This window comes from Phyllostomus hastatus, unplaced genomic scaffold, assembly GCF_019186645.2.
Source record: "Phyllostomus hastatus isolate PE091 unplaced genomic scaffold, TTU_PhHast_1.1 phas_contig_283, whole genome shotgun sequence".
In the NCBI taxonomy this organism is placed as follows: Eukaryota; Metazoa; Chordata; class Mammalia; order Chiroptera; family Phyllostomidae; genus Phyllostomus; species Phyllostomus hastatus.
The window spans coordinates 1,509,744-1,525,927 of NW_025333833.1; the positions used below are offsets into that span (position 1 = coordinate 1,509,744).

General features: G+C 66.7%; 1 protein-coding gene across 1 annotated transcript in view; it reads right to left on the minus strand.

Moving 5' to 3' along the window:
- Positions 1 to 315: 315 nt before the first annotated feature.
- Positions 316 to 16,184, minus strand: part of LMX1A (LIM homeobox transcription factor 1 alpha) — a 101,192-nt gene continuing 85,323 nt past the window's right edge. Inside the window, exons 4-8 of the mRNA XM_045838601.1 lie at positions 5,194 to 5,366; positions 3,785 to 3,862; positions 2,445 to 2,511; positions 1,840 to 2,010; positions 316 to 1,082 (exon numbers count right to left, since the gene is read on the minus strand). Of these exons, the coding sequence (XP_045694557.1) occupies positions 922 to 1,082; positions 1,840 to 2,010; positions 2,445 to 2,511; positions 3,785 to 3,862; positions 5,194 to 5,366 (650 nt within the window). The 3' untranslated portion in view covers positions 316 to 921. The remainder of the gene's footprint in view (positions 1,083 to 1,839; positions 2,011 to 2,444; positions 2,512 to 3,784; positions 3,863 to 5,193; positions 5,367 to 16,184) is intronic.

Here is a 16,184-nt window from a genome sequence, read left to right on the forward strand (position 1 = left end):
CCCGTCTCAGCCCCGCTCCCGAGTCCCGGGGCGGACGAGGCCTCGGTGCCCCCTAGTGAGGTAGTGAATACGCTCCGCCTCACCGCCCCCTGCCCCACCTGCCCATGGGGGACACCCGGGAGCGGACCTGGCGTGCCTGGCACCGCCGCAGCCACGCGTCAGAGTGTAAAAGCGAGCCGCGGCGTCCGTAGGCCGGACGCCTCCTAGGAGCACAATCCAGGATCGTTCCGTCCCCCCCCCCACCCCCCGGGCCCAGTGTCTCCGCCCTGCCGGCCCCGCCCTCAGTGACACCCCCGGTGGGGCAGCCCCCTCCGCCCTGCCGACCAGTCTCTCCCTCCCAACTCAAAATAAAGCTTATAAAAGTAAATCATCTCATTTCATAACTTAAGTGCATCAAGCATTTCCTTAAATAGAGCTCACACGGAAAATAAAGTTACTTTGCTATACAGTGGCCGTCATCACTAGGGGTAGACTCTGATGATAAAGTCAGAAGGGTCCTGCTCACACGCACATCCGCCTGTCCCGTCTGTCCGTCCGTCCGTCTGTGGGCTGTCCGCACGAAGAGACAGCGGCACCGCTGGATAGGAGCGCCCCCCGCGGGGCGGGGAGGGGTTGGGGGTCTCTAGGGATCTCGCCTACGTGACACTGTCTGTGTCCCATGACCCCCTGTCCTCCGCGACACACAGCCTGCACACCTAACGCTACGACTCTTACGAGAAACGTTCCACTACTCGATCCGCTACGTAGCCCGTCTTTGGAAATGCCGACCTACCCCAGAGCCTCACGCCACAGCACCCCGACAAGACGCGCCCCCCGCCCCGCCCGCCTGCCTCTTCCCGGCCTCCCCGTCCCAAAGCCAGCCGGCCCCTCCTGTCCGCGGCGGTCCAGTCGGGGCCCGGCCACCGAGCGCTGGGGGAGAGCTCAGGAGGTGAAGTACGAATTCTGCATGGAGTACAGGTGGTCGATGGGGTTCCCCACTCGGGACTGCAGGGGCCCGGCTTCTGAGGTTGCTAGGAAACAGTCGCCCAGGTTACTGAGGGAGGCGTCGTCGCTGTCCAGGTCGTGGAAAAGGGGCTCGGCACCTGGAGGGGAGACGACACACGGGCGTGAGGGTCTGCGAGCAGGTACGCACGCACCTCAGGGCCGGGGCCTCGGAGGCGACCGGCGAGGGCGGCCTCCCAGCGGGGGTGGGGGCGCCGGGGGGCGGGCTGCATGCACGGAGCAGGCGGCGGGAACACCGTCCCTGCCCAGAGAGAGCGCGGGTGCCCGCAGGGGCTTGCGTCTGCTGTGGTGCTGGCAACGGAGAACCCGACGGAACAGCCGGAGTGGGCGGCAGGCCGCCGAGTCAGCAGGTGCGGGGCCGGGGCCGGCGGGCAGACGGGCCCCTCGGGGGGCACGGCCTCCCTCCGGCTCCAAACCAGCGCAGACGCGGCTCCCGAAAGGAGAACGGGAGCGGACACGCCCCAGTGAACCCTCACGGTGGGGGCTGGTGGCACCGCAGCGTTTTGTGGGTGCTCACGGTGCCCGGAGCACCTGGGGACCGGCCGAGGGGGTTGGGAGGGAAGCAGAGGCCCCCGCCAGCGAGTTGGGAGAGGTCCGGCGGGGCCACCTGGGAGACGGGGGTGGGCAGGCGGACTCGGATGTATCATGGAACACAGGTGGGCGTCGCCCAGGGTCCCCCGGCAGGGCGGTGACTGCTTCTGGTGCGCGGCTGCCGCCAGGCCGGTTTACTCGCCAGGTGTGTCTCCTCACGGACAGATGGACGGGGACGGGGACGGGGATGAGGGGACAGTGTGGGTGGGTGCCGGCCCGGTCCCGCCCCCGGCGGCGGCGTCTTACCGTAGGGGTGCATGTGGTCCCCCGGCATCTGGGGCGGGGTGAGGCCCTGCCGGAAGGGGTCCGCGCCGTAGACGCCCTGCTCGATGGCCAGCAGCTGCTGCGGCGTGGGCAGCGCCGTGTAGGGGTTCATGATGGCCTCCAGCCCCGCGCCCCCGCCGCCGTTGGTCTGAGCTGCGGGGACAGAGGAGGCGGCGGTCACTCTCGTCGTGCAGCCCGGCGCCCCGGCAGCCCGCGTGCAGGTGGCGACCGGAGGAGCCCTGTTTCGGGAGCGAACGGCCCTCCCAGGGACTCTGCTGGTGGGTGGCTGAGTCGGGGCCTGACCTTCCGGCGGCGACCTCGTTCTGACCTCAGTCAGTGTGCTCGACTCCCCTCCTCCGAGCCGCCTGGAGGACCTGTCCTGCCCCCTCCCCGCCCGGGACCTCGGTCCGCCTGTCAGAGCCTGTCACAACCCCTCAGCGGGTGCCGGCAGCCAAGTCACAGCGCCCGGGGCTCAGTCCCCTCCAGGAGGCCCCCATCCCACCTGGGGGCCGTCCTCAGAGCTGGGCAGCGCAGGCTGTGGCCGGAGAGGCCGGCCCCTCGAGGGCGGCGGGAGGGGCTGCACTTACCGGAGCTCAGCCTCTGGCTGGTCTGCTGGTCCTGCTGCTGCTGCTGCCGCCGCGCCAGCTTCTTCATCTGGTGGTGGGGCGGGGGGACCACAGGTTAGACGGGGGCCCGCCGGGGCTCGGGCCCCTTGGGCAAGCAGAAGGGCCGGGTCTCCAGCAGTGACCCCCGAGGGAGCCACTTCTGGAGTTCCACACGCCACGCCTCTGCCACCGCCGTGGACGGACAGCCGGCTGGGCGGCAGCCATGTCCCGCAGGAGCGGGGGTTTCCCTTCTGCGGGTGAAGGTTGCCGCTTGTGATGTGGCAGTTTCACGGGAGGCAGGAGCGTGGGGAGGGGGCCGGCAGCCCGGCACGGGGCTGCCTGCCGGCCGGGTGTGACCGGGGGCGAGCCCAGAGGCTGTGCCCACGCCCCCACTACCCGATGGCCCCTGTGTCCGGGGACCCGCTGGGAGAGTCAGGCCTCTGGGCTTGGAGCTTGTCTCCCAAAGGCCCCACGAGCACCACGTACTTCCTGGGAGGGGCCTTGTAACCCAGCGGTTTGCAAACTGGGTTCCTCGGAATGCTGGGGTGCCACGAGGTGTCCACACGCACGCTGAGGGTGTGGGACGCACCAGGTTAAAGAAACTCTTTCCTGCGAGGTTCCTCAGAGCTCTGAAAATGCCCCCGGGGCCGCAGCTCCACCCCCCGCCGCCCGACCTCCTGGCCCACGAAACCCTTTCTCGGGAGGGACCTCAGAAGACACACCGATGGCCGTGTTCCGAGGCCTTCAGGCAGGGACACACTCCCCGAAACAGGCGTGACCAAATCGGGACCCTGTCCCTTGTCACCCGCCCGAGGTCGGGCTTGAGCAGCGGGTCACTGTGGGACACGTGCGGGGTGAGGTCTGAGGTCAGGCCCGCGCAGGGGACGGCAGGGGACAATGCGGAGGACTGGCCCCCCACCGGGAGGGGGGGAGATGTTTCCCCGGGGAAGGCGTGCGTGGGGCCACGGTGCTGTCACGGGACCGTCACGCGTGTCTGGAATTTTAAAAGAACTTTGGGATCTGGGTTCAACTAATGGGACCTGAAGACCCTGCTTTCACCAGGAGGCCCAGACAGCACACTGATTCTTCACGTGGCTGACCAGGTTCACGGTCGCGGCCTCCGGGAAAATGAAAGCCGTTTCACCAAAGCCACAGGGCACTGTGCGGAAGGGGCTGCTGGTAACAGGGTTTCCGCCTCGGGGGGACTCTCTGTGGCGGGAGCTCCGGTCAGAGGGCCCGTTGGCGCGTCCCCCCCAATCACGTTTCGGGGACCCGGCCGCCCCGGCGGGGGCGGGGACAGGAGCGGGCAGCAGCGGCCTCACCTTCGCGCGCTGGTTCTGGAACCACACCTGGACGACTCGGACGCTCAGCCCGGTCTCCGCGGCCAGCGTCTCCCTCACCTGGGGAGACACGGGCGTGTCAGGGGCGGCGGCATCTGGGAGCCCGGGCAGAGCCCCCCGTGCCCAGAGCACGGGACACCCACAGGCGGCTGCTTGGGTCCCACGCGCAGGAAGACCCCATCACGAGAACGTCACCGCGGTCAGCGGGGAGAGGGCCCCCCTCTGCCAGGCAAACAGACCGGGGCCAGTTGCCTCGTCCGACCCGAGCTCCGGGAGGTGGGCGGCGCCCCCCGCTCCGGCAGTCAGACCAGCGCTCCGGCCGTGGCTCCCAGACATTGGCAAACCCACTGTGCGCTAGTCGAATGCTGTGCGTGTGCATGGACCCCTTCAGGGGAAGTCGGGGTGAAGGTCAGCAAGCAAAGCCACAGGGGGTCCCCCGCGCCCCCTTCTCCTGGTTGCTTCATCGACCTCGACTGGGGGCCCCCCATGAAGAGCTGTGTTCAAACACTCACCCCCGCTGCGGACCCATGGCGAGCCGTTGACAAACGGCAGGTTCTTAACGAACAGACGCAGCCACCTGGGGCCGAGACTGCGGACTGTCGCCCCACACCCGTCCTCCCCCTCCCCCCACCAGCCATCGAGCCCCCAGGCTGCCGAGGGGCTTGTGGTCACCCAGGCAGACCCCCTTCCCGACCCTGCAGGCGGCGCAGTCGTGGGAATAAAGTTTGGCCAAAACGTACGAGTGAAAGGGATGCAAAGAATCCTGGGTTGGCCCTTAAAGAGGCAGCCGCCGCCCTGCTCTTCCCTCTTCTCCCCCTCGGTGGCTGCAGGCAGTGTGACGCCGCCACCCCCCCGGGCCCACGCGGTGGACAACAGAGGGGCCCGGCCGTCCAGGGCTGTCACCGCTGGGCCGGGACGGACCAGAGGAATAACCCCCCTGCATCAAACCACCGTGTTCTTCCCCATGAACAACCACAGGAGCCTGGCCTGTGGCAGCCCCACGAGGGGAAGAACCCACAGCCGTGGCCCCTGCAGAGGTCACCGCCCCAAGAGGGACAAACGGGACCCAAAAGGAGCACACACCACTGGCCACCGCCGCGTGACTCCCTGTCACAGCACCACAGCCCACCCCCGTGGCCCCGGCCACTGCCCCCGCTGGTCTCCACAAGTGACGGTGTGAGGAGCACGGCCAAAGGAGCGGGGACGCCCACACAGGGCACGGGGAGGGTCTGCGGGAGCCCTGGCCGTGGCCTCGGGCCCCTGGACTGTCCCACCAGGCCCAGGGCCGCCCGCAGCACCCGGACCCCTGGGGCCGTGGACCCCGCAGGAGCTGGGGGACCCCGCGGAAGGGGCCTGGGCCCTCCCCTCCTCCTCCTCCCCCCGGCCCCCACCTTTCTGCAGGGCTTGGACGACACCTCGAACGAGGCCTTGAACGCTCTCCTCTGCTGGGTGGTCAGGATGGTCCTGGGGCGCTTGGGGCGCTTGTGGTCCTTGCCGTCCTCCGCGCCGCCCTTCGCGGCCCCGTGGGCGGACTTGCAGAGGCTCTCTTCGTCGTCACTTTTGCCTGGAAGAAGCAGAGACCACGGTGTCGCGTCCCCCGGCCATGGCTGGGCGCCGAGCGGCCACGTGAGCGGCGAGCAGCCACCTCGTTGTATTGACAAGGACGCGGCTGCCGGTGTCTGGGAGCACGGGACGCCCAGTCTGAGCGTGAAGGGACCCTAACCCGTGAGTCCCTGAGGGCATGACCCTCTGGGGGGGGGACGGAGGTGAACACAGGCCTCCTTGCAGCCCTGCCCTTGTCGCACCCACGGCCCAGGTAAGTCCATGCCCAGCCTCAGTTTCCTCCTCTGCACGCCGGGGACAGTCACCGCCGCCCGGTGGGTGGCCCGGCACACAGCGCCGCGTGCAACCCGGTGCACAGGAGGCCCCGCTGGTGGCTGCGGGGAGGGTGCGTTCCTGCCTCCCCCGCCCCTGCCCCCCACACCAGTGAGAAACCCAGCAGGTCAAAGAAGATCCTCGTGACGAGGCTGACGGCTGCCACACCTCGGGAGAAAAGCATCTTAGGATCTTTCTGGAAGGGCCTTTTCAGAATGGCAAGGAAAAAAAATAAGCCCCGGAAATGGCAGGGGCATAAGAGGACCCGCGAGAGGAGAGACCGCAGACGCCACTGACTCACAGACGTGCCCTTTCTGCGCCCCCGGCCCGCCCGCTGCCCGTGGCGCCCCGAGCCCTGTCCTCAGTGAGGACGACGGTTCTCTCGGCTGGCGGGCTCCTCGGGGCCCAAAGCACGCTCCTGGGTACCAGGGACGCCTTCGGTGACAGGTCCGAGACCACGGGGCTGACACCGCCCCCCACGACCCTGCCAGGCAGGGGCTACAAGGGGCTGCCTGTGGGACAGTCGGGGGGAGGGGGTTCCAAAGTAGAGAGTGGGCTTCACGTGCAGCTGCCTGCGTTCGGAAACCTCACGCCTCGTCCCAGCTTCGTCCGCAGCACGCACGGCACCTGCCAGCGATCCGCAGTCGGCCGCGGCTCCCCGTCCCGCCTCCGGTGGCCTGACGCCAGCGCGCCTGGGGCACTCAGACGGGAAGGGACGTGGCGTGGCGTCTGCAGCCACGGGCTTTGCAGCCCCGTGGACTCGGCTTCAGTTCCGGGAACGGCCCGCGATCACGCGTGGCTGTGCACCAACTCCCCAGACCCCGCGTGCTCCCCGGGGGAAGTGACGGTGTGGCTGGAATTCACAGGATGACGTGTGTGAGGCTCTGGCGCCGTGGGGACGTGGGAGGTGCTTCATACACCGCCACCACCCCCCTCGTCGCCACGGGCACTTCCACGTAAGAGAAAGAAGGAAGTTCTCCCGCCCCGAGACCCGTGTCCTGTTCATCACGGTGGCCCGTGTCTGAGTTCAGACTTTTCTCTCCGGGATGGACATGGCCCTGGGCCACGCTGGGGGCTGCTCTGCAGCATGGGAGTGTGGGGGCGGAACTCGTGAGAAGGAAGAGGAAGAGAGGCGGGGGGTCGGGGATGCCTCCAGGAGGGCGACGCCACGGCTGAGTCTGCTGGGAGCCCAGGGGCAGGGTGGCCGAGCCCCTGCCCTCAGCTTGCCTGGGAGAGACGCTCTCTCCCCAAGAGGGAACTTGGGTGGGGGCCCCCTTTGTCCTGGGCTGGCCCTTGGTGTGCGTTTTTGAGGTGCAGAGGGGCCACAGGTGGCTGCTCGTGCGTTCTCTCACCTGCCCTGCGAAGGGAGAGGCGACGACATTTGTGCTCAGGGCCTGTGGGGGAGGGGCAGGAGGAGGGGTGCTGACCCCTGCTGACCCCTGCTGACCCCTGGTCCCTACTCCAGGGCAGCACCGCTCATCACGGACACACACAGAGGGCCAATGGCCTTTGCCCCCGCAGTCGGTAACACATGGGACAGAAGAGGTCCTGCAGCCCCCTCTGTGCGATGCCGGGGGTCCTGGCCGACCTGAGCAAGCGAGAGACTGGCGGGGGCCTGACCCAGCTGCCGGGGGGAAGGCAGGCCACCAGTTGCTACCGCCTGGCGTCTGTCCACTGTGCCGGGACACGTCACAGGCACAGCGGTGCCCTCTGACCGCCTCAGGAATTTCCAGGCTGCGCGGAATGTCCCCCAGACCCTGGCCCTCTCCACGTCGGACTCCGACGCCCACTCCTCCAGGAAAAGGGCCAGCGTCTAAGACACGCACAGACCCCTCCGCCCACTGTGAGGGAGCCCGCAGGGACCCGGAGATTCCCCGGGAACCGGCAGGAGGCCGGGCGAGGAGAGGAAGGAGAGGCTTCCAAGGGCAGGGACGGGCGGGGCGGCAGGGGCGGCCCCTCCCCCCCCTCGGGTGGGTGGCAGCCCGGCGACCCTCGTAATTTACGCCGACACCCTCAGCAGAGATGAAGGCACCCCTCGCGTCTCCCACTGCAAACGTCGGCGTCCCCGGAGGCCATCTCCGGGGCGCAAGCGCAGCCCCCCTCTGAGGACTCCCCGTGGGGACCTGCAGGGACGCCCGCCGGCCGGAAGGAAGGGAGTCTGCTCAGCCCAGACTGGGAAAGGCGGCTCTCGGGGTTTTCTCTCCCCTTTTTGTGCAAAAAAAAAAAAGTCTGGATCGGCTCGGGGCTGTTGCTCCCCCGCCCGGGCCTCCCGCCCGCTCCCGACAGCAGCAGGCGCAGATGAAAGGCCCGGACATGGTTTACGGCCGGGGGGTGGGGGGGGCCGAGCTACCTGTGGGGCCGAGAAGATTCATGTCAGGTGGCTGGACGGGCCCCAGGGGCCCGTAAACAGCGCCGGCAAGATCTGAGGGCGGCGCGGGCGAGGGAGGGGCCGCAGCTGGCCTCCCAAGCTCCCCGGGGCGCAGCCCGGGACGTCCTCCGGGCCGGGGGAGTAGAGGAAGGGGCCCAGGCTCCTGCGGGGGCTGGGGGGGCACTCGGAGACGGGGCGCGGAGGCGGCTGCTCTGGTCCCTGCCCCGCACCGGGCGGCGGAGCCTGCTCTCCCAGACACGGCGGGCGGCCCCGCGGCGAGGCCGCATCCCCAGCCCCGCGGGCAGTTGGGGAGGGGCCACAGGAAGCCGAGTCCCGCAGTGGTAGAACAGCCCGGCACGCGGTCCTCCCAGGGGGTCTCCCCCAGCCCCCAACCAGCTCCCTCCGACGTGACCGGGACGTGTTCGCTTTGTCACCTGCTCACTGGGCCAGTGTTGGGGGCTCACGGGTCGGTCGCAGCACAAGGACAGGCTGGGACAGACAGATGGGGATGTGTCCACCTCGGTCCTCAGAGTCCCAGCTACTAGAGGACCGGGCAGAGCACCGGGGAGGGTGACATAGGGCAGGTGTCCCTAGATTTAAAAATGAAGGACACAGCTCTGGCTGGTGTGGCTCAGTGGACGGAGCGCACCCGCCTGAGAAGCAAAGGGTCGCAAGTTCGATTCCCACTCCGGGTACGTGCCTGAGTTACGGGCCAGGTCCCCAGTAGGGGGCGCATGAGAGGCAACCACACATTGATGCTTCTCTCTCTTTCTCCCCCCCTTCCACTCTCTCTAAAAATAAATAAAGTCTTTTTAGAAATGAACGACAGAGGAGGAACCCCGTTTCCAGGTAGAAAAGGGGGACACTTTGTGTGAAGACAAAAGAGCTTCCAAGGGCACGGGAGCAGTCTGCTCATCCACAAGGCGACAGGAACATCCCCATGCCTACCTGACCCTGGACACGGCACCATTCCACAGGGGCCCTGTTCCCATGGCGACACAATGAGGCAGGAAATGGGTCACCAGCCTTTTTTCACAGATGAGTAAACTGAGGCCCAGGGATGGGGTGAGCTCTGGCCCCAGGGCACAAAACTGGGCGCCCTGTCTTCCCCCCACCCCCTGACCACGGGACCTGCCCCGCCCCATGGGGTTGTTGTAAAGATCCAGAATTTCAGGGGCTGCCTGATGGGGGGGTGGTGTCACCCTTATTAAAGTCTCCAGCCCCTGAGCTCACGGAGACCACGGTGCACTCCGCAGTCAGGCCCCAGGGCCTGTCCCGAGAAAGACGCCTCTGTTCAGCCACGACCACCGTGCCCAGGGGGTTGGGGTCGGTGCCCGGCTGGGGGAGGGACGGTGGGTCAGAGCCAGGGCGTGCCGGCTCAGCCGTCCGGGCAGCCCCCGGGGACCTGGGCTCCACTTGGGAGTGCCGGCTGCCCACCTGCTGCAGCTGGGACAAGTGTCTGTTCCAGCATGGCTGCAGCTCAGAAGAGGAGCTGGCGCTAGGGAGGCTGGCGGCAGGGAACCGGATGGTGTCGGGGGAATGGCGGTGGACTCGCACGGGACTCGGGACTCTCCCGTGCAACCGGGCTGTGTGCTAGCGTGCACACACATGCACAACACATGCACACATGCATGCTCACACGCATGCACACACATGCACACCCATGCACGGGCACACGCTCACACGCATGCCCTCTGCATCTTTTCCTCCCTGAGGTTTCCTGTCACTTCCTCCTTCCCCATTTCGAAGACAGCACGGCCACACGCAGCTCAGACGGACAAGCGCAGTGCAAACACCCACGGTCCCGGGCACAGGCGTGTCGTGGGCTGGAAACGCCATCGCCGGGATGTCAGAAAACCCGTGCGTGCACGCCAACCTCACCGCATCCAAACCGAGCATGGATACATGCGCCGAAAAACCCGTAACTGGCACTGTTCCGATCTGGCCCCCCTCTGGGCGGGACCCTGGGACACGCATAACAAACCGAATCCGAGGTTCGGGGCCCGGCGCTCTGTCTCACCAAAAGGCCACCCCAGCCGCCCAGCAGGTCCCCCAGCATGAGGGGTGCTGCCCACGGCCACACACCGTCTCCGGTTCACATCACTGAGGTCTGAGTGGGCTCGCCCCCGCCACTGACCCCAGGGGATCAAACTCGGGGTGTCCGAGGAAGAGTCCAATTTCACTACACTCATCACGAATTCAGGGGGATAAAACTACTTGAGGAAATAAAATTGTTTCTAGGCAGGGACGGGGGCCCAAGAGTTCGTTACTTCACCACGTTGAAAAAAGACCCAGACAGCACTCCTGCAGCTGACTCGGAGTGGGGGGTGGGGGGTTGGCAGACACACCACAGGTTCTCACTGCAGAAGAGACCCCTCCCTGGACAAGTTCATGTCACAGAGCTGTGGCCTGGACAGAGGCCCGGGGCTGACAGGACCGCCCGCGCCCTAGGCGGGGACACCCCGCAGGGCCCTGCCAATGTGCGTGGGTGAGCTGAGGCCGACACCCAGCCCGGTCTTCGCCTTTGCACTCGGGTCCGCTCCACAAACCACGGCCGGGCCCCACGGAGCCGGGGAAACTGAGAGCGGACACCCCCCCCACCCCCCCCGCCCTTGCCCTCACCACGGTCACCAGCTGTGTGACCTCAGGCAGATGGCCTGACCTCTCTGTGCTCTGCTCCCCAGTTGGTAACCCAGGGGTAGAAAGACCTGCCAAGCTCCCCTGACGGCGCTGCTGGCACTCAGTCGTGGGAGGAGGTAAAAGCACTTTGGAAAACATTGTGAAACGCCGCTGAAATGTAAGTTATTTTGAACGTTTTTATTGCGCCTCCTATAAATGCTGTTTCTCGGAAGCCAAGACCACAGTCATCGAGATCGTGGGGCGTCGGGAGCTGAGGCTTGTGAACAAGCGGCGACTCAGAGTCACCCAGGGGCCGGGGCTGGGGCCGGGGGCCAATGGCCCGCCCCTCCCAGTGCTTCCAAGGCAGCCGGTCTGGGGTGGACCTGGGGCGTCCCCTCTCTGACGGTGCCCCAGGGAGGCCGACCCTGCCGGTCAGTCGGGGACCACACTCTGAGAACCACCCAGACGCCTCCCACTGGTCGAGCCCACTTTTCTTTGGGGAAAACTGACCGAGCAAGAACCGACTGGATCGTTTCGGAACCTCCACAGCGCAAAGCGATCAGCAGAGGCGGAACACCCAGTGACCGCAACGAGGAAACCTGCGGCTCCGGACGCCGCTTCAGATGCAGACGCTGGGAAGGCGGCCCTGGAGGGTGACAGGAGAAGGTGACCTTGGAAGTCAAGGGCAGAGCGGAAGTCAGGGCGGACGGTCCCCGCAGGGCGGCAGGACGTGCTGGGTGTGCCCGGCCCTGAGGAATGTTGAAGAGGAGAGACGCGCCGGACGGGGAGGAGGCGGAGGCCAGGCCGCGTCAGGACACGCGGGCCGGGCAGGGGCCCCGGGTCTGCTCCTGGGAAGCCGAAGCCGGTCAGCAGCAGAGGCTGGACCAGAGCCCCGTCCCTGTCCCTGCCCCCGAGGTCAGGCCTTCCCTTACACTTCGCTCCCCGTCGAACCTGGGCCACGACACCTGCTCGCTCCCCAGTCCAGAAGCAGGCCCCCAGCGTCTCCGAACAAATGCTGGTTTTTAAATGATCCACCCACCGTTCCAGATGCCTCTGTTTTCTTCCTCGCCAGGCCCTGGGTGGCCTAGCTCACGCGCCATTCCTTGGGCTCGGGTTCCGTCTGTGTGTCCCCTGTGTCCCCTGTGTCCCTGGGGGGCTGCACCTGTCCGGGGTCAGCCAGGGGGAGGCGTTCACAAGGAAGTCCGAGGAATGGGAGGAACCAAGGCATTTCCGAGACCTCCCCCGGCCTTGGGTGGTCTCCAAGTCACACCCCGAAAGCCCACTGACGTTTCGGCTCCCCCCTGGCGTCCCTAAAGGTGACGCCGCCTGTCAGGTTGCAGCTTCCTCTTGCAAAGCTGGGCCGGGTCTCAGCGTCCGATCCATTTGCGTCTCAACAACCTCGTCGGCCGTGTAACCGGCTCTCGGTATCACACCCTCGCTGTTTCACAGCCAGCGGTCCGTTCTGCCTCCCGGGTGGCCTCTGGCCGGCCCAGCGCTCGAGGCCGACAAGGGACGTCACAGGTGGGGCGACGCCCCTTCCCACACCGGGGAAGCCCCCGGACGCCCCGTCTCCCCAGCCGTGCAGAGGCCCGAGTCAGCTCCCAGCCCCTCGTGAATCCTCTCTGACGCCCCGGGACCGCCTTCCCGAGGTTCTTCCAGCGTGGCCGAGGCGGGGCGGCTGTCTGTCCGGGGGCTCACACTTCGGGTGCGGGCTGGAGCCCCTGGAAACGGCGCCGAGGTGCCCTGTGCCGTCAGCACCACGGCCAGAGCCCCAGAGCCCCAAAGCACCGGTGGAGGCCAGAGGGACGTGGGAGGGAGTCCCCTGCAGGGACCGGAGAGAGAACGGGACGGCTGCTGGTTTCTGCTCGTGGAGCCTCCCTCCCGTGCGTCTCCAACAGCTGCCCTGCCGGGTCCCAGACAGACGGGTCCGGCCACAGCTGCAACCGGGGAGCGGTGACAAGGGAAATGACCTCTGCGACCGGCCCTGAGTGTCAGCTACCACGTTCATCAGAGTCCAGCTGCCCGTCCTTGCAAAACATGTGACTGTTTTATGGGCCACTGAGAAACCAGGTGTGACCAGTTAAAGTCTCACGAGAGTTCGTTCAAGTCCAGCCGGTGAAAGTGTTGGGCTTGACTACGCAGCACGGCGTCGGCTCGGCTGCGGGCACCCAAGGCCCGTCACCTATGATAAACTGGCTACGGGGCTGGTCCTTCCAGAAAACGCCAAGGCGCAGGGCCCTGGGGAGGGCACCCATCGGTGGGCGACAGAGACGGCCTTCCGGTCACATTCATCATAGTCACCACCGTCTCCCACGTCCCCAGTTCTCTCTCTGGCCATACACATGACACCAGAGGGGCCACCGCCTGGGCCCCGCAGGGGGCGGGAGGCCGCCGACACTCTGAGTGCTTCCACCGGGAGCCGCGCCGCGGCCTCGGACGAGGCTCGGAGCCCCAGCTGCCCCCGCGATGAGGTGAGGGGGCTGGGGGGACGATGGCTTCAGCTCCACCGTCCACGATCCCCAGTGCAAGGGGACAGCACCGGCCGCACTGCCGCCAGGTCACAACCACTGCGTTGGCCAGCGGCTCTCTGTCAGCAAAGGACTCTCTCTCGGTGTCCCAGGGACCGGTGGCCTTACCGGCACTCAGTGGGCAGAGGCCGCAGATGTGCAGTGACTCACTGTCCCACCCACAGTGCCGCCGGTGCCCACACTGGACACTGTGGCCTGACACCTCCCGAGAAGTGTCTGCGAAGTTGAACAGAAATCTCGGAGCTTCCGCTCTGTTGCCACCATGTTTTTGTCTAACTTCACCTTGTTATCACAATGATACAATGTAGCAATCTACAGAGAGCAGGTGTGGAGGGGCTCGTGACATTCTGGAAAGAGGCGCTGCCCTGCCCCGGCCCCTGCCCACTGGGAGTTCCTGAGTCCGGCCTCAGAGACCTCGGACCTGCCCCCCGGGGAGGAGGCATTCCCGTTCCCTCATCGTGGGTCCTCAGAGGAGAGCCGGGGAGCGCTGGTCACAGTCCCGCCAGCCTGCTGAAGGCAAAGCCGGTCTCCGGGGCTCTCCCTCACCCCGTGCACCCCCAGCACGGAGCAGGCCCGCGGAAGGAAGGGTGCTGCCCACTGCGGAGGAGGGCACGGTGGAGGCCGGACCCACTCTGCACTTCGTCCAGAGCGGGGGGCATCTGCATCCTCGCCGCGTCTGCCCTGGGGGAGGGGTGGGCGTCTGCGGGGACGAGGGGTTCCTCTGGCTGCAGTTCGCTGTTGACCCAGAGAATGAGCACAGTGCGGAGTGAGCGGGCCGCCCGGCTCCGTGGACCCGACCGCGGTCCTGGAGAAAGCGTCCGAGCCAAGGTCACCTTCCCTCTGGCACGGCCCCTTCTCGGGGGCTGTGTCTGGCGTCCTCTGTCCCTCCTTCAAGAGCCCGAATTCCCTCTCGTCACAGCCCAGCTGCTGGGAAAGCCACACCAGCTGCGGCTCCTCGTGTGACTGTCAGGCGGCGAAAGCACAGCCCCCCCACCGTGGCCAAGGGCGCCGGCGGGCCGGGAGGACGCCCTTGAGCGCCGCCACTCCTGGAGCCCGCGCTGTCCTTGCCCGAGGGCACAGGCGTCCCGAGGACCCGCGCGTGGGGCACACGTGCAACCACACGTCTCCTTCGCTGAGCACTTACTTTGCTCCGGGCACCGCGACCGGCACTCTGCGTGTCGGCCTGCGCGGGCCTCACAGCCCCCCTTCTGCACGGCAGGAAAGGGGGGCCCCCCGGGCCCCCCGGCCACCAGACGGAAGAACTGGGGGGTAAACCCAACCACACAACCCCTCCATCTTCCTTTAAAAACTGTGCCGACTGAGCCACGACCGCCGACCTCCTCGGCTCCTCCCGTCCCTACAACCGTCAGACACTCGGGTGGACAGCAGCTCACGCCAATGTGTCCGCAGGTGATAAATGTATCCCCGACAGACTCGAGGGCGCCGGGGCCCATCTGATGACCGACGTGGCGTCGTTTTTACCCTTCGGGGGCCCTGGCTGAGCCACCGGAGGCTGCTCACAGAATTCAGGCGCCGGCGCCGTCTGCGTGGATGGCGCCGGAGGTGATGGGGACCGTGGGGACCTGCGGGAAGCCCGTGGTGGCATTCACACCCCCGAGGGTCAGAGCCGAACGAGATGCGGAGCCTTCGCCGCCGCCTCCGTCCTCTCCTGTTCGCTCACGAAAGTGCGCGCCGGCAGAGGGCCGCGCGGGTCGGAGTCTGCGCCGCACGGGACAGGGTGCAGGCCCCACAGGGCCCCACAGGGCCGCCGGTCACTCGGGAATGAAGGAGAAACTTGGGAATCAGTGTGACACGCTTCAGAGCTCAATCAGTGTCTGCACCCCCGCGGCGTGCACTGGTGGGGCCGGAGGGACCCACAGCTGTCCCGGGACTGGCGTGGCGGCGGTGTCTGTGGACCGTGGTCGCTGGAGAGTGCGGGTGCCCACCCCTTACACGCGTGAGGTCCCGTCGTCGTGACGTGAATCTGACGTCTGCACCGAGCCCCCACCTCCGGCCCAGCCTCCCTGCTCCTCCTCCGTTCGGAGGACAAACTTAGCACCCCAGCCGTGCGTGCCAACTCCGGGTCAGACTGCCCGTCCCCCTCAGCGCAGACCCCAGCGAGATGCACGGAGCCCTTCCCATCGGCACCAGTCCTGCCACTCAGAACCAAAACCGGGACCCAGTGTCCCCGGGGGATCCTCCCCCTCGGCCCCGACCCCTCGCCCACTATAGCCCAGCCTCTGCGACCCCGCTCACGGGAAAAAGCTGCGCCCTTTGCCCTAACAACACACTCATGTGCCTCCCGCCTCCCTGCCCAGAGTCGGTGACGATGTCACGTCCACTGTGACGCACTTTCCAAACAGCCCCCCGTCCCTCTGCCCCCCAAGGGGAATCACTGCCCCCCGCCCCGTCTCCATGACCTTAGCGTATGCATGGCCACGGTACCGCACACACACACACACGCATGCACGTTTTATTTTGCTGGGATTGCCTTGTCACAGGCCCTTCCCATCCACCGAGGCACCCGGGTGCCTGCGGCACACCAGTTGTCCCCCTGCGTCTCGGGGCCGCGGGCGTCTGCCCCGGCGTGGGACAGACACACAGGCCCTCGAAGTGTTTGCCGAGCTGGCCCCGATTTAATTTAGCGCCGCTCAGAGAGCGGGGGACAAACACTCGGCCGTGGACTTAGCGCACCGCCGCCTCTGAAGTCCTCCCTTCCAAGGCCAAAGTGAAGACTGGAGTAATTACTCGGGGTGGATCGCTCCCGAGACACGGCGGAAAGCCATTTGCATTTGAATGATCTGGTGCGGATTTTCTGCTTGTTGATGTTTCTGGGATTTTTTTTTTTTTTTTCAGATAATGGCTTCCATTCTTTGGTTCTCTTCGGGGTGTGGAGAGTAGGCCAGAAAGTCAATCTGTCAATCACTCCCCCATCTGCAGCCGGGCCGCTTGCAGCCGGCTCGGAGGAAGAAAGCGCCAAGCAGAGACGCCA